At 40.0% G+C, this 21,223-nt stretch overlaps 4 protein-coding genes across 7 annotated transcripts in view; 3 read left to right on the forward strand and 1 right to left on the reverse strand.

The window, feature by feature from the left end:
- Ubr3 (Ubr3 ubiquitin ligase) overlaps window positions 1-21,223 on the reverse strand; it is a 50,681-nt gene that overhangs the window by 10,368 nt on the left and 19,090 nt on the right. The window contains exons 8-16 of the mRNA XM_088040593.1: window positions 3,708-3,889; window positions 3,519-3,658; window positions 3,072-3,384; window positions 2,784-3,024; window positions 1,498-2,736; window positions 1,318-1,448; window positions 1,084-1,246; window positions 799-1,033; window positions 526-744 (exon numbers count right to left, since the gene is read on the reverse strand). Of these exons, the coding sequence (XP_087896719.1) occupies window positions 526-744; window positions 799-1,033; window positions 1,084-1,246; window positions 1,318-1,448; window positions 1,498-2,736; window positions 2,784-3,024; window positions 3,072-3,384; window positions 3,519-3,658; window positions 3,708-3,889 (2,863 nt within the window). The remainder of the gene's footprint in view (window positions 1-525; window positions 745-798; window positions 1,034-1,083; window positions 1,247-1,317; window positions 1,449-1,497; window positions 2,737-2,783; window positions 3,025-3,071; window positions 3,385-3,518; window positions 3,659-3,707; window positions 3,890-21,223) is intronic.
- LOC148170786 (uncharacterized) lies at window positions 5,649-11,228 on the forward strand. Its single transcript, XM_088041163.1, has 19 exons — window positions 5,649-5,949; window positions 5,995-6,426; window positions 6,472-6,609; window positions 6,702-6,916; window positions 6,963-7,186; window positions 7,230-7,598; window positions 7,649-7,966; window positions 8,004-8,011; window positions 8,087-8,214; window positions 8,493-8,511; window positions 8,673-8,727; window positions 8,775-8,802; window positions 8,867-9,122; window positions 9,172-9,600; window positions 9,645-9,782; window positions 9,875-10,089; window positions 10,136-10,359; window positions 10,401-10,769; window positions 10,820-11,228. Exons 1-19 carry the CDS (start codon window positions 5,709-5,711, stop codon window positions 11,136-11,138), a joined length of 4,125 nt encoding a protein of 1,374 aa, XP_087897289.1. The 5' UTR covers window positions 5,649-5,708; the 3' UTR covers window positions 11,139-11,228.
- LOC148170787 (uncharacterized) lies at window positions 11,948-14,325 on the forward strand. The gene is made up of 7 exons (XM_088040628.1): window positions 11,948-12,208; window positions 12,254-12,685; window positions 12,736-12,873; window positions 12,966-13,180; window positions 13,227-13,450; window positions 13,495-13,863; window positions 13,914-14,325. Exons 1-7 carry the CDS (start codon window positions 11,974-11,976, stop codon window positions 14,188-14,190), a joined length of 1,890 nt encoding a protein of 629 aa, XP_087896754.1. The 5' UTR covers window positions 11,948-11,973; the 3' UTR covers window positions 14,191-14,325.
- On the forward strand, window positions 14,540-20,711 carry orion (chemokine-like protein orion). Of its 4 annotated transcripts, none has more exons than XM_088040627.1 (8): window positions 17,640-17,761; window positions 18,052-18,304; window positions 18,353-18,631; window positions 18,967-19,111; window positions 19,159-19,732; window positions 19,778-20,164; window positions 20,210-20,239; window positions 20,290-20,711. In XM_088040627.1, exons 2-8 carry the CDS (start codon window positions 18,074-18,076, stop codon window positions 20,597-20,599), a joined length of 1,956 nt encoding a protein of 651 aa, XP_087896753.1. In that variant the 5' UTR covers window positions 17,640-17,761; window positions 18,052-18,073; the 3' UTR covers window positions 20,600-20,711. The 4 variants fall into 4 exon arrangements, with proteins under 4 accessions (XP_087896749.1, XP_087896750.1, XP_087896753.1 ...); XM_088040626.1 differs by having other exon boundaries at window positions 17,641-17,761; window positions 18,063-18,304; XM_088040623.1 differs by lacking the exons at window positions 17,640-17,761; window positions 18,052-18,304; window positions 18,353-18,631 and adding exons at window positions 14,540-15,005; window positions 15,054-15,355.

Consider the following 21,223-nt stretch of genomic DNA (forward strand, 5'->3'; position numbering starts at 1 on the left):
ATAATTTGCCCGTTTAGATTTGGCGCATATTAATAAAATGACCTAAAATAGTAAACTGACAGTCATATTTACAATTTCTTTGTTTTAGTTTATGACTTAGACATTGTTAGAAATAAAATCGGTAGATGAGAATGAGTAAATACTGTTAATTGCAAACCAATAATTTGCCATATTTTAGATTTGACGCATATCGAACAATGATTGAAAATGGTAAACTGACAGTCCCAATTACAGTTGTCAGTTGTTGACAAAAGTTTTTGGACATCAATGTCAATAAATCTAAATTCACCCTTAGATTGTCAGAATCCCACTTTTAATTGTGTCATATTTGGCACAATCATAAAAATCACGTCTATTAAAATGACAATCATATGACAGTAAAGTATGGACTATATGGACTTTCTAAAATTGAGAGAAGTTTGATGTCCAAAAAATGTTGTCAGCAACTGTCCAACTTTTGTTTCATTTTCTATGATTTTGACATTGTTAGAAAAAAGAACTTGTCTTAGCTTGTACCATACTCACTTTGATCTAAATGTAAGGGCAGTAACAATATAAACTGCAACAAAAGAGCTACGGGATCCTTAAGAAGTAACGGCACTTCGTCTTCGATCTGCGCCAACGCTGTATCACTCGGCGGTTTCGGCGGAAGTCCGCAAAGTTGCTGGAACGTCATCCACGCGGGCCACATCGCCAAAACTCGGGCGACTCGAGCATGCACCGAAAGTACATGAAGTAAAGGAACTACAACCACACAATCAAAACCTACACTTCAACAAAAAAACACAACAAACTTACCTATACAATCTCGTTTAGGTAACAACGGGTTCGGGGGATCACTGGATGTCACCAGCGTCCCCCCTCTTTGACTCAATTCGGTTTCTAAATTCGTTCTAGCTATCGACGTCACGAAGAGGAAAAGACTTTGAGGAATCGGGCGGTCACTTTTCGAACGTAGCATTGGCTTGAGTTGGGTGCTACTGGTCATGACTTCCATTATCTTCCCGATGGCTTCCGCCATACTTGTGTTACTCTAGAAGGAAAAATTAAGAAGGGGCACTGGTGGGATGACTTTAAGCTTACGGGTTTTTGGTCGTTTTCCCTAAGGAACTCGCGTAGTTCGTCCAGAATCTGCGACATACTGGAGGGATTCGATCGTACCATTTGAGCACAGTCGCCCAGTTGCGGCGCCAGGGGGAGTACTGAATTTGCTAGTTGTCTACAGAGCGGACAGAAATATTCGCCCCTGAAAAAACAACAGTTAAGTTGGTTCTAGTGGGTTACTAACTCAAATAAAGAAAAACATCTTTTACTCACGATACTTGCCGTTGTTGCGACCTCAACGATTGCAGATAGGAATTCAAACAATCGAAATGAAGATGATGACCGCAAGTCTGCACGTGTACTCCTCCATCCCACCCCACATTTACCGATAGATACCAAGACTTCTGTAAAAAATGAAATAAAAAAACCACCCAAACACTCTTGTGTACTCACCGGATCAAAATGCCTATTCAACTCTTCCAACCTCCTGTCGAATTCCGCACTCAAAGTGTCATCTCGTCTTAACATGGCTTTTTGGTCATCGCACGTTGGCAGAACTGATTGACTGTGTCTCCGCCTGTGGCCAATGACGCTCGTTGCTTGAATCCACACGACTAATCCCATTGGTTTTTCCTCAGTACTGGGCGTGGCTTGGTTGCAGATAACACAGTCGTATTCTTGTTTACTGACAAACAGTTCTTCGTCAGAGTCAAGGGTGGTTTCGTCAGTTTCCATGGCCTTCTCCATGAACTGTCTTTGTCTGTTGGCAAACTCCGCCATGAGTTTCTGTTGTCTTTCTTTCGCTCGTCTTCTTCGTGTTTCTTTCTCTCTGTTTTCTTTCTGTTTTTTCGCTTCGTCTCGTTCTTCCTGTGTGGGCCACAGTTTCATTCTAGTTTCTTGTATACACTGTTTACACCCGTCGTCCAATCGAGAGATTTTCTTTAATAACCTGCCGATAAAGAAGGGACCGTCTCCTATCAACCCCCCGTCAGTACTAGTTTCGTCTTCACCCTCCGCCTTGTAACTGTCAGGTACTCCCGATAATTGACAATGCAATTTCAATAATAACGATATGATACTTTCGTTCAAATCAACTGTGGGCGGGGACGTAGACCCGCCTTCCAACGTCGGCCGCCTCCTGTAGCCCCGCCTATGCCCCGTACAATTGGACGTTGACGGCACCAACTCCGTGCTCGTGCCAGTTTCTGACCATTGTCGCGCAACTTCATTCCCAGCTGTAAGCGCCGCTAATTGCACCATATTTGTCAACGCGGGGTGTTCATGATGGGTCGCCACCACAGACACCGACGGTACGGCCACCGTCATCGTATCCACATCCATGGAGGTGGAAGGAGGCAGAGCCAACACGGGATTGGTCGTTTCGAACGCGGGGGAGGAGTCTTGTGGAACGAAAACCATCAAATCGGTGCTGGTTTGGTTCCAACCAGACTCAGGTAACATGAGGATGTTGGTACCAACGTCGGTGTTCACGTCGGTCATTTCCGTGTCCACTTCGGAGTTCTCCCATTCGATGTCGCTGTCGGAGCTGTAAGTCATGGGGGAAACTTCCGGTTCTGGGGTTAAAATCACGCGATGGACCACCGTGGTGAGGTTCTCGAAGATGCAGTTGGTGGGGAACCAGTTGTCGAAGTTCATATCGTTCAGTTGTTTCGGGAGGAAGGGTTTGGAGTCCTGAGGGAATAATAATTGAACGGGTTGTGGAAAACCGTGATTCTTACCTTTGGTGTCTTTTCTTGAGTTATGGTGACCGCCTGGTCCAGCAGGAAAATGATCAACGCCATCACATCTTCAGGAATCTGTCCTTTGACAGCCTTCTGCAGTATGACCAACACTACAGAATGAAAAACTTTTGATTTTAGGATCAGTCTTGGGTCATCGTACGCCTCTGAACACTTCGTGGGTTCCCTGAATGGCAACCATGGACTCGTCCCAGCCTTCAATTTATTACTATCCTTCACACTACAACCAATTAATTATTACAGTGCCTCAACATCCCAAGACCTTACAAATCAGTGTATCGATCCATAGAAGTATGAAAATCCCTACGATGCACAGCCCTTAACAAAACATGAATGGGGTCGTAGAGATTCTCCCAAACATGAGGTTTCGCGGAATACAGCCCCTGCTGCAGATTCCCCCCGCTGGGGTCCAGAACCGGCCTTCTGTAATCGGCCAGTTCTGCCAACAGCGTCTCAAAGTCGCGAGTTTGTGACGTGCCACACCTCTCCGGCATCAACTCCATGAGCTGGGAATGAGTCCTGTCGCTCATGCAGAGCAACGTCACCATTTCGAGGCGATTTAACTCGGTTTCGGTGAGCCCTGCAGATAACAAAAGTGTGTCAAAACGTATATATTTTTAGATATTTTTAGATTATCGCGATGATAAGCGATAGACTGTACGTCTCCTGTCGCGATGCGAAAACAAAACAACTTTTACGATATCTAAAACTCACCAATGTTGGTACGGACCGTCACCAACGTCGCCAAAAAGGTGAGGAAGCTCTCCAGCATGCGCGTGTTGTGTTCCGGTTTAAGATACGGATTCTGGGGGGCTCGCTCTGGGGCCAAACTCAACGATTCCGTCACATGAAACCTAAAGACTTCACAGTTAATACCACTAAAATCAATCATTTAGTACTTGCTTGTCTATAATTAGAGAGACGAATTCGTTGGGACACATCCTGGTGCAAGCGATTTGGAGGAGGTACAGATCCGCGTCCACCATAGAATTGCAGAAGTTGCCTTGGATGTACGTCATGGCTTGGCCCTTGATTTGGAGGCCGTTTCGCACCCACAGGTCGTTCAGGATTTCGTAAAACGCCACCTGAGGACAAAAAGGACCCTTTGAAATTCAAGCGCAGAGAAATAGTAGATTAACATAAATCTGGGAACATCGAGTAAAAAAAATCGATGTTGAACTCAATTTCAACAAGAGCACAATTACATCGATTTTGAAAAATACTAAATAAAAAAAACTCAATATAAAGTCCGTTTTTTTTTATTGAAAAATCACCAACACCGCACTCTCCCACCACTTTACAACCGGCAACGTCGTCGATGGTGACTTTTTGGTGATAAAATCAAATAGGTTAGCTGCCTAATTGACAATTTGATTACCCAAAACGGCCTTTCAGGCTGTGCCGAGTCTTTTCTCTATTAAATCATTTGATTTGCAATCCAACAGGCTGTAAAAGAAACGTTTTTAACGGAAACACTGCCTTAATTTTCAGAAATGTCAAAAATTTGACAACTTTTTTCTCACCAAAAATCTCCCTAGGCAACGTTGCCGGTTGTAATGCAGTTGTAATAGCATAGTTTATTGTGAAAAACAAAAATAAATAAAAACCTTAAGTAATAAACAAATTAATAAGTAAATAAATTATAAAAAAACAAATCCGAGATTAATAAGAATAAACAAAATTCTAAAACATAACTCCCTTAAATTAAATTCTAGTCTTCTTTATATTACCAAAATCAAAAGTGTAAAATAAAATACATACCTCGAAACCGCAATTATCGATTTTTAATGATACATCGAAAATAAAAATATATGTAAAGTGCGGCTCATTGCTATCAGTCCACTCGCCTGTGTAAATTTTCAAAAATTCTTGGGTGTAAATCAGGCTTTCATTTCTTTAGGGAGAAAATTAGGGGCAGTTGAATGTAGTGATTTTTGAGGTTAACATGTTGTCAAAGTTAAGTACATTAATCAATATTTAATTAACAATTTAGTGCAAAAGAAAGATTTCAATAGAAATTTAACAAATTCTGGCAATGTTGCGCAAGACGATTAGCTTCTACGCATGCCACAGTTGGATCAAGGTCAAACGCTATTGCTGCCAACTATTGATAAAAATCGCTAGGGGCTGCTGCCAACTTAACTTTTTAATGAGTGGACTGATAGTAATGAGCTCTGGTATATTAAAAATCGATGTTGTTTTCGGTAAAATCGATATTAATAAAAAATCGATGTAAAAGTTCCATATTTAGATTAACACCCAACTTTCGTAAGAAAGTTGGAGAAAATATAAACGAAAGTTCGTAGTTACAGTAGACGTAGTTAAATTGAGTTTCGTAGTTATACTCCTTGCAGTTAAGACAAAAACATGCTTATTCTAATAAGGCTGAGCTTCGTAGTTATACTAAGTGTAGTTAGACTGAGTTTCGTAGTTCGACAAGATGTAGTTAAGTTGTCTTTTAAAAACAAGCTCGGTTGAACACTGAGCATCGTAGTTACAATAGATGTAGTTAGCTTGAGCTTCGTAGTTCGACTTAGTTTCCTAGTTAAGCTCAGATTTCAAAAAACAAACTCAATCAAAGCTGAGCTTATGTAGTTAGGTTGAGTTATTTAATTATTTAGACCAAAAAAACCCTTGAGATTTGCAACGTATGTCTGCAAGAGTTTAGATAGCACAGTAGTTTTGACAAGCAATTGATAGAAGAAACGGTGCTTTACGTAAACAATTGAAATTTTGGGTTAATCAGTCTTTTAGAGCACCGAAACAAAAAATAATGTTTGTAAATTAAAAAAAGTTCGTCTGATAAATTGCAAAAATAAGGAATTATCGAACGTAATCTCAAGATTGAATCAACCTTCGATATCAAAGTCAGTTTAGTATCATACAGTAAAACATCCTGTCAAAATGCGTTTTCCTTTGTTCCTCGTTCTAACGGTCTGTTGTTTTAATTTTGCCACACCATTCATTGCAGTTACGGTCTTCCAAGTAATCAAAGAGATCGCAGACAGCGTTCAGTTACTGATGGACACAGGGGAACTAATCGATATTGACTTAAATGACTCTCCTGACGAACGCCAAGTCTTTGAGAAGTTAGACAGTCTCATTATGGGAATCAGCGACGTGAGCAGACAACTAGACGAACTAGGTAAAAACTTTTTAGTACAATTTGGTGTATTTTAAAGGTTTGTAGGGAACAGCATCAATATGATCCAACGCATGATTGCCAATATCGGAAACACAGTTCGTTTAGAACTAAACTTGAACGAAATTCGAATGAGACAAATTTTTATCAACAAGCAGTTCACTCTAATGGAGAAGTACGTTATGGACTACGATGAATATGAAAATTCGACGTTAATTGACTTTGCTAACAACATTGTCTCACATAATCATAACTCAGTGCCCAGTTTTGTTGATTTCATTTATTACACAGTCACGGAGACAAATTTTTTAAATCTTTTTTCCCAACAATTTGATATTGAGGTCTCCAATCAGTTCTGCAAAGAAGGGCAATCGTTGGCTCAGATTCTGCACAACTTTTTGAACGAGATTCTTGTGATTAACATGAAGGGTTTCACGCTCACCCACAATGCCTATATATTCAAAAAGATGTACAAGACAGGTAAAATTTGAGTGGTTTTGTGTGGTGTCAAATTATAATTTCCAGGGAATTATTCACGGGAAATGAACAATACTGTTCACGAATTCAAAGACAGAATTAACAACATAACGGAACTTTTTCGTGATAAAATTGCTAGCGCTTCACCCAAATTCTGGAAATGCGACCCGGATAGACACATACCAAGTAAGAAATCGTTATTTGTTTCATTGGTACAAAAAATGAAACGATATTTTGGAGAGACAATATGTGCGCTGAGTGCGTCGTTTTGGTTTTAGATGAGACTTACATTGAAGTAGTAAACTTCTTGCACAGTTTTGTACTGAATGAAGTCAACTTAAGTCCAAATGGTAAGTGTAATGAACGATGTGAAGATTTCAAATATGTTAAAAAAACGCAATGTTACGACGACGAGTGGTGTAAATCACAAACAACATGTCCAACAGTCATGGAATGTCGCACAGTCGAGCAAACCATGTATGTGTGTTCACAAGTAAGTCAACAATTAAAGAAACTCTCGTATAAAATCTGTATTTAAGAGTATGGATATGAATCATCGACGGTATGGTTACATCGAACTTGACAACAACCAAAAATATGGACAAGAAACTAGTTGTCAGCCCTCAGACAGGTTGGAATCGTACAGATCCTGGTTAATCTGGAAATGTTCCTATTGCCTCTGCGTGTGTGACGAGGGACCCAAGTTCTTTTCCGAAAGATACATAAACTTGCATTTGACTATGTCGAACATATCGGACAATATGTAACTATCGAATGATTAGAATAAAAAAAACAAGTCAGTGTAGGGTTGTTACAGGTTTGAGGTTCATCAAGCATAATGGCATCATCCACTTGCAAATTCAAGAAGGTCGGATCATGAAAAACGGTCAAATTGATCTCAGTACCATCCGCTGGGTACCACCGCGCAATTATAGTAAAACAACCAAAAATGTTAAGGAAGGTAGAGACTACCATAAGCTTTCTTGGGAAGAACGAAGTGTTTATTTGAATGACATCACCGCGGATGATGGTACCGTCATCACAGGAGTCCGATTCATCAAAATCCGTGGCCGATTATACCTCGAAGCTGTGGTAACATCTTACAACTTCATGTCCGGAAGACTGAGCAACGGCAGCTACGTTCAAGAACAAAAAAATCTTCGTTTCAACATGAAGTATACAATCTGTTTTTACCTGAGTAAGTTTGTTCAAATAGACTTTCCAGGTTTGGAAGAGAACTGAAACTCTTCGAACCCGACATTCCAACACGTTTGAAAGGAGCATCAACCGATTTAACCACAGACCACTACGTCCAATTTACTCATTCTGATTTAAAGAAGGATGCTGGACAGACAACGGTTCCATTTTTTGACGCCCAACCAGTGGCCTCGGCCATTGCGGTACCTTTATCTGGAATTGGGCTGTTTCATAGAGGGGCAAAAGGATATGGTGGTTTCATAGCGCCTAGGATTTTCACGTATAATTTTACGCAACATCTAAGACCCGTGTTTCAGCAAAACACGTCGCTGGAGTTACGAAATTAGTGCGATTTTGATATGTTATCAATAAAACACAATTAGCAATTTTGGTAAGATAAGGTAGTTTGTAATAAATAAATATTATATGTTGAACAATCGGTTCTTATCTTATTTTGAATTGAAAGGTAGTTCGGTTCAAATCCAGGATAAGATACAAGGTGTTTGTTTAATAAGATTTAGATTATTTAAAAACTGTCTTTTATTTGATACCCACAAGCTCATATATTTAGTTTTTGACAAACAATTGACAGGAGTACTAACTCACAAAACAGTGTTTTTCGAATTTGCCGCTTTAATAGGTCCATTAAAGTACTCAATTTGGAGGTATCTATAAAAGAACTCAAAGTAGGAAATTTTGTTTTTTAAAATTGGCAGAGCTAATTAGTCTGGCTGTCACCCGTTTCCTGTCAAGTTCTTGGTCAATTTGGATTTTACGATTCGTGTTTAATAAATTCCAGCGTGAATAAAAAATGTATCAATATAATTGAATTGTCCTTTGCGGCCAACAATAATTGTACCTAAATATAATAGATAGATGTGAATGCAAGTTGTGAGGTTAGGTTAAAATTCAGTGATAGTGAAACTCAATAAATGTCAAATTTTAAATTGAATTTGAAAATCAAGTGGCAAGTCGTGGTTACAAAACCATTACCAATCGTGTAACACGAAAACTCTTAAAATTGGAAAATTTAAATTTTTTATTAAAAAAAGGGTGCAAATTCGAAAAAGTTGTATTATATTGTATTATAATGGCATTGGTGCACTCGTTTTGTACACCGGGAACTCGTGCACCAAATTCTAAACAAAAAAAAGAGTTCGTCTGATAAATTGTAAAAATAACGTGTGATCGAACGTAATCTCAAGATCGTATCAAGTTTAGATATCAGAACTCAGTTTAGTAACAGACAACCAAAATGCGAATTTCTTTGTTCCTCATTTTGACGCTTTGTTGTTTCATCCTCTCCACACCGGCACCGGTTATTGCAGTAACGGTCTTCCAGGTACTCAAAGAGGTGCAAGACGATGTTCAATTACTGATGGACACAAAAGAACTATTAGATACAGACCTAAATAAGACTATTGACGAACGAAAGGTCTTTGTCAAATTAGACAGTCTCTGGACGGGAATCACCAGTGTGAGCAAACAACTTGAAGAACTCGGTAAACACATTTTTGGTACTATTTAGTGTATTTTATGAAAGATTTTCAGGGAACAATATCAATATGATCCAACGTCTGATTATCAACCTCGAAAACACAGGTTTCGAACAAAACTTGAAGCAAATTCGAATGAGACAAGTCTTTATAAACCAGCAATTCACTCTAATGGAAAAGTACGTCATAGACTACAACGAATATGAAAATTCGACGTTAATTGACTTTGCTAATAACATCGTCTCACATCATAATAACTCCGTGCCCAGTTTTGTTGATTTTATTTATGACACACTCACGGAGCCACAATTTCTTGATTTTTTTTCTCAACAATTCAATCGCGAGGACATCAATTACTTCTGCAAGGAAGGGCAATCGTTGACTCAGATTCTGCACTATTTCTTAAACGAGATTCTTATGATTAACATGAAGGGTTTTACGCTCACCCACACTGCCTACATCTTCAAAATGATGTACAAGACAGGTAAAAATGAGTGGTTTTATATGGTGTTAAATTATAATTTCCAGGGAATTATTCACAGGAAATGAAAGATGGTTTTTATCAATTCCAAAAGAGAATTAACAAGTTATTGGAACTTTTTCGTGATAAAATTGCTAGCGCTTCACCCAAATTCTGGAAATGCGACCCGGATAAACACGTTCCAAGTAAGAAATCGTTATTTGTTTCAACAGATCAAAAAATGAAACAATATTTTGGAGACGCAATATGTGCGCCGAGCGTGACGTTTTTATTTTAGATGAGACTTACATTGAAGTAGTAAACTTCTTGCACAGTTTTGTACTGAATGAAGTCAACTTAAGTCCAACTGGTAATTGTAATGAACAATGTGAAGATTTCAAATATGTTAAAAAAACGCAATGTTACGACAACGAGTGGTGTAAATCACAAACAACATGTCCAACAGTCATGAAATGTCGCACAGTCGAGCAAACCATGTCTGTGTGTTCCCAAGTAAGTCAACAATTGAAGAAACTCTGGTTTTAAAGTTGTATTTAAGAGCATGGTAACGACTCATCGCCGATATGGTTACATCAAATTCGACGATAACCAACAATATGGACGAAAAACTAGTTGTCGATTCACAAATAACTTGGAACCGTACAGATTCTGGTTATTCTGGAAATGTTCTTATTGCTTATGCGTGTGTGACGAGGGACCCAAGTTCTTTTCCGAAAGATACATAAACTTGCATTTGACTACGTCGAACGTAACAGATAATATGTAACTTCCGAATAAATGAAATAAAAAAAAAGTCAGCGTAGGGTTGTTACAGGTTTGAGGTTCATCAAGCAAAATGGCATCATCCACTTGCAAGTTCAAGAAGGTCGGATCATGGAATACGGTCAAATTGACCTCAGTACCATCCGATGGGTACCACCGCGCAATTATAGTAAAATAACCAAAAACATCACGGAAGGTAGAGACTACCATAAGCTTTCTTGGGAAGAACGAAGTGTTTATTTGAATGACATCACCGCGGATGATGGTACCGTCATCACCGGAGTCCGATTCATCAAAATCCGTAGCCGATTATACCTCGAAGCTGTGGTAACACCTTACAACTTCACGTCCGGAAGACTGAGCAACGGCAGCTACTTTCAAGAACAAAAAAATCTTCGTTTCAACACGAAGTATACTATCTCTTTTTTCCTAAGTAAGTGTGATCAAATAGACTTTCCAGGTTTGGAAGAGAACTGAAACTCTTCGAACCCGACATTCCCACTCGTTTAAAAGAAGTATCAACCGATTTGACCACAGACCACTGCGTCCAATTTACTCATTCTGATTTAAAGAAGGATGCTGGACAGACAACAGTTCCATTTTTTGACGCCCAACCAGTGGCATCGGCCATTGCGGTACCCTTAACTGGAATTGGGCTGTTTCATAGAGGGGCAAAAGGATATGGTGGTTTCATAGCGCCTAGGATTTTCACGTATAATTTTGCGCAACATCTGAGACCCGTGTTTCCGCAAAACACGTCGCTGGAGTTACGAAATTAGTGCGATTTTGATATGTTATCAATAAAACACAATTAGCAATTTTGGTAAGATAAGGTAGTTTGTAATAAATAAATATTATAGATTAAACAATCGGTTGTTATTTTATTTTGAATTGAAAGCTAGTTCGGTTCAAATCCAATATAAGGGGTCAATTCTAATTCAGTGCCGCAAGTCGGTTACGCACAAAGTTGTCGCACTGTCAAATGCAAAAAATTAGCCCTAAGGGCTTAATTCTAATTCGATTTTGCGTTAACGCAAACCCTGGTTACCATGAATACTGCGGCATCTGTCATTCGGCTTTATTTTATCCAAATTTTGGAGTCAAATCTTGCTAAATTGGTTAGCACTACAAGAATGAGATTATGCAAGTCGTTTTGTCAAGTACTTGTCTACCCTATGTTTAATAAAATAACGCCGCTCGACATCGTTTTAGCGCGTTTTGCATCATTTTATTTTGCATTTGACAGTGCAGCAACTTTGCCGCTGCGTAACCGATTTGCGGCACTGAATTAGAATTGACCCCTAAGATACAAGGTGTTTATTAAAAAACGCCGCAAACTCTAGTGCCCGATTTAGATTATTTTAAACTCAAGTTCATATAGTTTTGACAAACAATTGGCAGGAGTACCAACTCACAAAACGTTATTTTAAGGAAACAATTGAAATACAATGCTTTAATAAGGCTCTTAAAGCACCAAAATAAAAAAAAATACCTTTTTAAACAAAAAAAAAACAGTTCGTCTGATAAATTGTAAAAATAAGATGTGATCGAACGTAATCTCAAAATCGTATCAAGTTTAGATATCAGAACTCAGTTTAGTAACAGACAACCAAAATGCGAATTTCTTTGTTCCTCATTTTGACGCTTTGTTGTTTCAAATTCTCCACACCGGCAGTAACGGTTTTCCAAGTACTCAAAGAGATCCTAGACGACGTTCAATTACTGATGGACACAGGTGAACTAATCGATGTAGACTTAAATGACTCTCCTGACGAACGCCAAGTCTTTGAGAAGTTAAACAGTCTCAATATGGGAATCAGCGACGTGAGCAGACAACTAGACGAACCAGGTAAAAACTTTTTGGTATAATTTAGTGAATTTTAAAGGTTTGTAGGGAACAACATCAATATGATCCAACGTCTGATTGCCAATCACAGAAACATAGTTCGTTTAGAACTAAACTTGAACGAAATTCGAATGAGACAAATTTTCATCAACCATCAGTTCAGAGTAATGAAGAAGTACGTTATGGACTACAATAAATATGAAAATTCGACGTTAATTGACTTTGCTAATAACATTGTTTCTCATCATCATAACTCTGTGCCCAGTTTTGTTAATTTCATTTATAACACAGTTACGGAGCCAATTTTTTTAAATCTTTTTTCCCAACAATTTGATACTGAGGTCTCCAATCAGTTCTGCAAAGAAGGACAATCGTTGGCTCAGATTCTGCACAACTTTTTGAACGAGATTCTTGTGATTAACATGAAGGGTTTTACGCTCACCCAGACTGCATATATTTTAAAAAAGATGTACAAGACAGGTAAAATTTGAGTGGTTTTATGTGGTGACAAATCAAATTATAATTTCCAGGGAATTATTCACGGGAAATGAACGATTCTCTTCACGAATTCCAAGACAAAATTAATAACATAACGGAACTTTTTCGTGTTAAGATTGCACGTGCTTCAACCAAATTCTGGAAATGCGACCCGGGTAGACACGTACAAAGTAAGAAATCGTTATTAGTTTAATTAGTACAAGAAATGAAACGATATTTTGGAGAGACAATATGTGCGCTGAGTGCGTCGTTTTGGTTTTAGATGAAACTTATATTGAAGTAGTGAACTTCATGCACAGTTTTGTACTTAATAAAGTCAACTTAAGTCCAAATGGTGAGTGTAATGAAGAATGTGAAGATTTCAAATATGTTAAAAAAACGCAATGTTACGACAACGAGTGGTGTAAATCACAAACAATATGTCCAACAGTCATGGAATGTCGCACAGTTGATCAAACCATGTCTGTGTGTTCACAAGTAAGTCAACAATTAAAGAAACTCTGGTATAAAACCTGTATTTAAGAGTATGGAAATGAATCATCGACGGTATGGTTACATCAAATTCGACGATAAGCAACAATATGGACAAGAAACTAGTTGTCAATCCACACACACGTTGGAATCGTACATATCCCGGTTAAACTGGAAATGTTCCTATTGCCTCTGCGTGTGTGACGAAGGACCCAAGTTCTTTTCCGAAAGATACATAAACTTGCATGTGACTATGTCGAACGTATCGGATAATATGTAACTATCGAATAAATGAAATAAAAAAAAACAAGTCAGTGTAGGGTTGTTACAGGTTTGAGGTTTATCAAGCATAATGGCATCATCCACTTGCAAGTTCAAGAAGGTCGGATTATGGAATACGGTCAAATTGATCTCAGTACCATTCGATGGGTACCACCGCGCAATTATAGAATAATTGACAAACAAATCAAGGAAGCTAAGGACTACCATAAGCTTTCTTGGGAAGAACGAAGTGTTTATTTGAATGACATCACCGCGGATGATGGTACCGTCATCACAGGAGTCCGTTTCATCAAAATCCGTGGCCGATTATACCTGGAAGCTCTGGTAACACCTTACAACTTCACGTCCGGAATACTGAGCAACAGCAGCTACGTTCAAGAACAAAAAAATCTTCGTTTCAACATAAAGTATACAATCTGTGTTTACCTAGGTAAGTTTGTTCAAATAGACTTTCCAGGAATGGAAAAGAACTGAAACTCTTCGAACCCGACATTCCCACTCGTTTGAAAGAAGCATCAACCGATTTGACCACAGACCACTACGTCCAATTTACTCATTCTGATTTAAAGAAGGATGCTGGACAGACAACGGTTCCATTTTTTGACGCCCAACCAGTGGCATCGGCAATTGCGGTACCTTTATCTGGAATTGGGCTGTTTCATAGAGGGGCAAAAGGATATGGTGGTTTCATAGCGCCTAGGATTTTCACGTATAATTTTGCGCTACATCTATGACCCGTGTTTCCGCAAATCACGTCGCTGAAGTTACGAAATTAGTGCGATTTTGATATGTTATCAATAAAAAACTAACTACTGCCAGTTATAGTGAGATAAGGTGGTTTATAATAAATAAATATTGAAGTACGGCAATCGGTTATCTTATTTTGAAGTGGTACTTCATAGCCTTCAAAAAAAGGAAAAAAACAATAAAGTACTACTGCACTTTTTTGACGCCCAAAAACACAATAAAAAAACGTCATTTCCCATTATCAATCCCGCTGTTGTCTCGTAACAAAGAAACCGCAACCCGGTGACTCACTACTGACCACCAACTCTAGACAACCCGCCACGCACTCAAAACTCCACCAAACCCATCATCATCATTCATCAACCATCTCCCCCACCTCGATAAGACAAGACACCAACAGCTGAGAGCAAAGTAGTGGGAGCCCGAGCCAGACCAAACATATGGTAATATTAACCGCCTCTTAACCAACGTCCAAGTGAACGTGAACGCCGAGTTCCGCTTCCATTCGACACGTCCTTCATGTAAATCCACAAAAAAATGCGTTTTCTTGCCGTTTTCACCACCCTAACCGTCCTACTTTCCCCGGTGGCGTCTTTCGGAATCCACGACGCGCTCGACGTTGTTGGCGTCGCCAAAGACGTAGTGATATGGATAGCCAAAGCGTGGAACATCATCGAAGGACAAGTGGAATTCTCGGATGTGCCGATACCTCTTTTGGACAAAACGGAGCGGAAGTTGTTTTCGAAGATTGACTTGGTCAACGCCAAGTTGAACATGTTGAGTGCTCAAGTGGATGCCGTTGGTAAGTCGCCCCAACTCAATTCCTCCGAATTTCATCGTTCATTTTCAGGAACTAATACCATCTCCTTGATGCTCAACAACCTCCCTGAACGCATCAGATTAGAGCTGCGTCTCAACGACCTCCTCAACTACCACGATTTGGTCGGCAACGCCTTCTTGACGATGCAGAAGTACACGCAGCACCGGCAATACCTAGAGGAGGCCACTCTGAAAGACTACGCCGACAACGTCGTGTCGCACGACGCCAACTCCGTCACGGGGATGATCGAGAATATCTACACTTACGTCGTCCCTAGCGGAAGAGGAATAAACGATAGGGGAATCCTGCAGCTGTTATCGAACAGTCTCAAGGTAAGAGGAATGACAGTTCGTTGACTTATGACGAGATAATTCACGGAACTGAGAAAATGGGGCTAAATCTTTGTCCGAGGATGAATCACGAAGAAGTGATAATTAAGTGGACACCATTAAGTGGACACCTGCGATGACTCAGGTCGAAAGTGTGACAAAGACTAGGGAGTCTCCAGAAAGGGTATTTTCACCATGTTTCTTTAGATTTAACGATCAATTAGAGTTTAATGAGTGCTAACAGAGGTTACGACATGTTCCAACAAACGAGGATGTTCTTATCGCTTTCGATCACTTAATCTTGGCAATTTTATATCACTTCGGGGAAAACCAGTGATAAGGTTAATCCTGTTTTAAAACAAAGACCCATCAAACTATCGTGAATTCGGGGGGAAAACAGAAGTTTCAAAATAATATAATTGGTCCAAGTTGGCGTTGCTTTTTTGACAACAATGTGACGTATGTCGAAAAAAATCTCGAAAACCAACCTTTACAATGTGATTTATGGAATGGTTTCAAATAATAGTATATTAAAGAACATGTTTTATAATGGCCAATTTGGTGCACGTGGTCCCGGTGTAGAAAACGAGCCGTAGGCGAGTTTTGTATGAGACGAGTGCACCAATGCCATTATAAAACAAGTCCTTTATACTATTTTTTCGAATTTGCACCCTTTTTTTAATAAAAAAATTAAATTTTCCAATTCTAAGAGTTTTCGTGTTACACGATTGGTAATGGTTTTGTAACCACGACTTGCCACTTGATTTTAAAATTTGACATTTATTGAGTTTCACTATCATTGAATTTTAACCTAACCTCACAACCTGTATTCACATCTATTATATTTAGGTACAATTATTGTTGGCCGCAAAGGACAGTTCAATTATATTGATACAATTTTTATTCACTCAGCAATTTATTAAACACGAATCGTAAAATTCAAATTGACCAAGAACTTGACAGGAAACAGGTGGACAGCCAGACTGATTAGTTTTGCCAATCCTTAAAAAACAAAATTTCCTAATTTAAGTTCTTTACTAGATACCTATAAACGACTCCAAATTGAGTACTTTAATGGACTTATTAAAGCGGCAAATTCGAAAAACTACTTTTGGATATTCGGATTTGGCTACTTCGAATTTTTTTCCCGAACATTTTGCAAATGGCAACTACCCTAAAATCCCCTAGATTTCAAAATCAAGTTTTTTCGTTTAAAATAAGGCGAAATAGAAAAAATAGCGTATGATACTTGTTCATAATGCATTTTGCCGCACTTACTTACTACTTTAAAAACGTGCGTGCGGCAAAATGTTCATTATGAAACGCGTTTCATAATATACTATTATGACACTCCTCGCTGCACTCATCGTCTCTTAAAAACGTGCGTGCGGTAAAATGTTCATTATGAAACGCGTTTCATAATATACTATTTTGAGTTCGGAGCTTGAACACAAATGGATTCCAATAAACGCAAATTAGCAACTCAAAACGACAAATTAACTTGAAAAATTCAAGCGCGCCTGTCCGTCAACTGTCAGACGCGATGATGTATGGGCTAATAACGCACATCCTTTTATTACCACGTTTTCTTCTGTCAAAAAGCAACGCCAACTTGATGACTACGAACAATTGACAATTTTGGTTTCCTGTTTTTATACGCATTCCACTACATTTGATCGCTTGCCAAAATGACAATTCAATGACAGTTCATTTGTTCAGTAAATAAACCGGCGACGTTGCTTCCCTAACAATTGTTTTGGTTTCCACTCAACTCGGCGTCGAAATCAATAATCCCACTTCCGATATCTCTAATTAAATTTCCAATACATCGCCCTATTTTATTATTTTGCAACTGTGAAACTCAACGTGAGGAAATCAAACACTGGGATTACCAAATGCAATGGAATTCAAAGAAGAGTACCGCGACGACCTTCGAATCTGCGACATTTGCCACAAAGGAAGTGATACGACTAAGAGGAAGTCAGATAAAATTGCCCAACTCAGCAAGGCTATATCTTTCATGACCACAACAAATAACACGAAAACAATGATTAGATTTCAACGGTCGAATTACCAAGACCTAAACCAATTATGCCAACCGTATTTCTGCACGTATTTATCAACAATTTGTTCGGCCTACTTTACATTACGACACGGTGATTAAAGAAATTGGCATCTAAACAAATTACCTCCACCAAGAAAAGAGAAAGACCAAGGTCTCTCCAACGTCACCAGAAGATGTCGTTGTCAGTTCCATATTAACATCCACAGTGCGCGGCGCAGTGAAATTATTCCTCGTTAACAATAACAGTGAGATCCGGCGGATGACACGAGTCGGAGACCCAGTGTTGTGAGTGTCTGATAAAACGACATTTTTGTGTTGTGTTGCCGGACCGGACCAACTATACGGTAAAATCAGAGGGCGATTTCAATAATAGAAATGAAAACAATAAACGCGACCTTGATAGTACTGCTCTGGAATATTTTTGAATTTTTGAAGCCAGGACGTGACGTTGACCCTCCTGGAAAAAACCGGAAGGCTCTTCAAGCGCAGCATGAAACCAGTGCGCGTTCCGGATTATCGGTAACTTTCATAAGGAAAAGAATTGATAATATCGCCATCTTTGCGTCCATTCCGAATTTATTCCAAGAGCACGATCAGGGTCAATTCGACGCGTATAAATTCTTATCGAAATCAGTACAATTGTAGGTTCACGAACTATGATTTTTCGCTCTTTACTGGTGCTGGGCACCTTCTTCATTCTAACCCATGCGCGGGTCAGACAACCGGGAAAAGTCGTCGTCGACCAGTTACGGCTCGATTTCCTCAACCAGGAAGATCGCCTTTGGGACTTTGTCTTGGACCAGACCAACAATCGCGTCAAAGAAAATGAGTTGCTGGAGGTTGCTCTGATCAAAGAGTTCAAGAACTTCGGTGATAGGTTACAAGAGGTACCTCGAATCTTGTAAGAGGCCGTTTTCTTAAATGTCCGTTTCAAGATCTTCCCTCATGATGTCAACCACGGCCTCCAGACAATCGAAGGAGTTTGGGCGTACGCGTACGCTTATACCGATCTGAGGGGGGTCTACGCTTTGTACGAAACCTTCAGGCGGTTCCAAGCGCTACAAATTGGAGAGGACAGGATTCCCTCGCCGAGACAAGCTTGGGTTGATTTGGCCAGGACCATTTTAGAGGACCCCAAAAATAGCGTGAACGAGTCTTTGAATCGACTGCACTATATCGTGGAGGACAAGAATTTGTTCAATGAGGCCAGGAAGGTGAGGGCGTTGCGCAATGATTTATGCGGGTATTGAAAGATGAAAGCGAAAATTTTTGCCTGCATCACACGTTAATTGAGTCACAGCGGAAAAGAACTTATCGGCTTGGTTCATTACGCACCAGTCGCGAATTTTTCCAAATCCGGCTCGAAGGACCAAATAATTTTTCCCCACGTCATTCCAATTCACTTATCGGCAAGGAATGCAACAATCAAATTATTGGGAGGCTTGGTTCATTACGCACCCCGAAGGACCAAGCGATATTTCCTCACGTCATTCCAATTCCTACATAATCACCGCAGTCACCGTCCGTAACTAATGACACCCTTTTCCAGGAAGTCGAAGGCGATATGTTATGCAACGCCCATCAGTCCCCCCAACAGGTCCTCTTCAGTTTGTACAACGCCATCGCCTTAACCGAACTCAAAGGTTACACCATGATCCAGTTCGCTTACATGCTCAAACGTCTCTACGGAGAAGGTAACCACCATTCGCTCAAACCCCCAATTTATCTGATTTTTTCCAAGGTAATTTTACCATGGAGGCCCAGATAGCCCGCGACCGCTTTCAAGAACGCACCAACAGCATCATCGACGCGGTGAAATCAGCGATGCGATCGACTTCACGAGATCTCTGGAAGTGCGACCCTAAACGTCACGTTTCTGGAGAGACGTACGAGGAAGTGACCCAACTTCTGCAAGGGTACATCCAAAACGAAGTTGATCTGAACTCTGAAGGGACGTGCAGGGAAAACTGCGCCGAGTACACCTACACGAAGAGTCATGGGTGCTACCAGAATCTCTGGTGCAAGAAACAGAGGCGGTGCTCTGGGAAAATCGTCAATTGTAAATACGTCGACTCGGACATGTGGGTGTGCCCTGCCGACAACTTGAGTCGACGATACGAATACGTGGAGTACGAAAATGGGCGTGTTTTGGGGCGGAAACAGGGATGTAGGCGGGGCACGACGAAGGTGGACAGTTGGTGGAGGTGGCTCTTCTGGCACTGCTCCTACTGTTTCTGTCTGTGCGACGAACAAGGTATCAATTCTGATAGGTACATCAATTTGAGGCCGTCGATCGCTGATATTAGAAACAACAGGTGAGATTCGATTGGTTGACAAGGGCGGAGCTAAGTTTTTTGTAGGGTGGTGACGGGACTGCGATTCGTCAAACACAACAGGATTATCCACTTACAGATTCAGGAAGGCCAACTGTTACCACGGGGGAATATTGACGTGACGACCATCACTTGGGTTCCAGTTGAAGACTACAAGATCACCGACAGCAATACTGCGAATGGCCAAGACTACCACACTCTAACCTGGGAGAAAAGAGCCGTGGACTTGGATGACCTCACCGCAGACGATGGATACGTTGTAACGGGCGTCAGGTTCAAACTCATAGGCTCCCACCTCAACTTCGAAATCTACATCACACCCTTTGATTTTGAAACGGGAAGACTTATAGACCCCCAGACTAAAAGCATGTACAAAGACAACCCGAACACAGACTCCTCTTTGAACAAACCGAGGTGAGTACCACCGCCCCCAACAGCCCCCATCTAATTTCTGTATAGTTTTCAAGGACTTTATAGACCAACCCGTTTGTAAGTACTTGTTGGTACCACCACGAATATAACACGTCTTTCTTTCACAGAACCAGAGTCAGACTCGTGGATCCCGACGTCAGCACCCGTTCTCCTTCCCCTTCGCTACCAGACTCGAAGAGCGACCAATACATCGAGTTCACCAACACCGACATGGACAGAGACGCCGCTCAAACCACCGTCCCGTTTTTGGACGCTCAGCCCGTGGATTCGCTCCAACCGGTCCCGTTGAGTGGCGCCGGCATCTACCATAAGGGTCAGAAACATTTCGGCGGGTTCATCGCACCAAAGTTGATTACGTACGACTTCAGTAAGCACCTTCAAGTCGCTTTTCCGGAAAGCGAGCCACCATTCAATTGATTTGACAATCAATATTAATACTGTGATGTAGAGTCATTATCTTAGATATGTATTGTTTAGTGTCCACTTTTGTATGTTCCAACGAAATAGAGTAATTTATACGAAGTGATAATTGGGAGAATTAATTTCAACCTTGCGTCATTGTTAAACGAGAGCATTTAACCTTATATGCAAATGTTTGATGCTGGGAGGACAATATTGCACCAAACAGGTGTAATTAACAAAAAATGAATCAGAGTAGGCTATGAATGTACTAGCCATGAATGTTTTGTTTTTAACATTTAAATGAAGGAAAACCAAAGATTTTAGTTTTTATGTGTAAAAATCACAGGCCACGGAAAAGCAAGGTCCACCAAAAACCCAGGGCCACCTATACGTTATTTTTCCTGCATAGAATTCACATATTTATAAAGGAGCAGGATTTGATCATTTAAATAATATCTGTAATGGATGCCTATCAATTTTGATTAATAGATGACACTCAATTGTGAATTTCTTTTCATTCCTTCCGTTTTTAAGAATTATTGTTGGTTTAATACAAATCTCACACTTCCTAAAAGTGTCAAAGGCTCCCGAAAGTTCCAAAAATTGTCTGAAATATCCATAATTTTTGGTTTTTAAAAT

The sequence above is a fragment of the Gnatocerus cornutus genome, chromosome 7 (genome assembly GCF_029298725.1).
Source record: "Gnatocerus cornutus isolate USDA-ARS CGAHR chromosome 7, icGnaCorn1.1, whole genome shotgun sequence".
Lineage (NCBI taxonomy): Eukaryota > Metazoa > Arthropoda > Insecta > Coleoptera > Tenebrionidae > Gnatocerus > Gnatocerus cornutus.

Coding starts and splice junctions, on each gene's coding strand:
- LOC148170786 (XM_088041163.1), top strand. CDS start 5,709: ATGCGTTTTCCTTTGTTCCTCGTTCTAACGGTCTGTTGTTTTAATTTT. Junction 7,187..7,229: donor TCGAACATATCGGACAATAT/GTAACTATCGAA, acceptor AAGTCAGTGTAG/GGTTGTTACAGGTTTGAGGT. Junction 10,090..10,135: donor CCATGTCTGTGTGTTCCCAA/GTAAGTCAACAA, acceptor GTTGTATTTAAG/AGCATGGTAACGACTCATCG.
- LOC148170787 (XM_088040628.1), top strand. CDS start 11,974: ATGCGAATTTCTTTGTTCCTCATTTTGACGCTTTGTTGTTTCAAATTC. Junction 12,209..12,253: donor CAGACAACTAGACGAACCAG/GTAAAAACTTTT, acceptor AAAGGTTTGTAG/GGAACAACATCAATATGATC. Junction 12,874..12,965: donor CCCGGGTAGACACGTACAAA/GTAAGAAATCGT, acceptor TTTTGGTTTTAG/ATGAAACTTATATTGAAGTA.
- orion (XM_088040623.1), top strand. CDS start 14,741: ATGCGTTTTCTTGCCGTTTTCACCACCCTAACCGTCCTACTTTCCCCG. Junction 15,006..15,053: donor TGCTCAAGTGGATGCCGTTG/GTAAGTCGCCCC, acceptor GTTCATTTTCAG/GAACTAATACCATCTCCTTG. Junction 19,733..19,777: donor GCTGATATTAGAAACAACAG/GTGAGATTCGAT, acceptor AGTTTTTTGTAG/GGTGGTGACGGGACTGCGAT.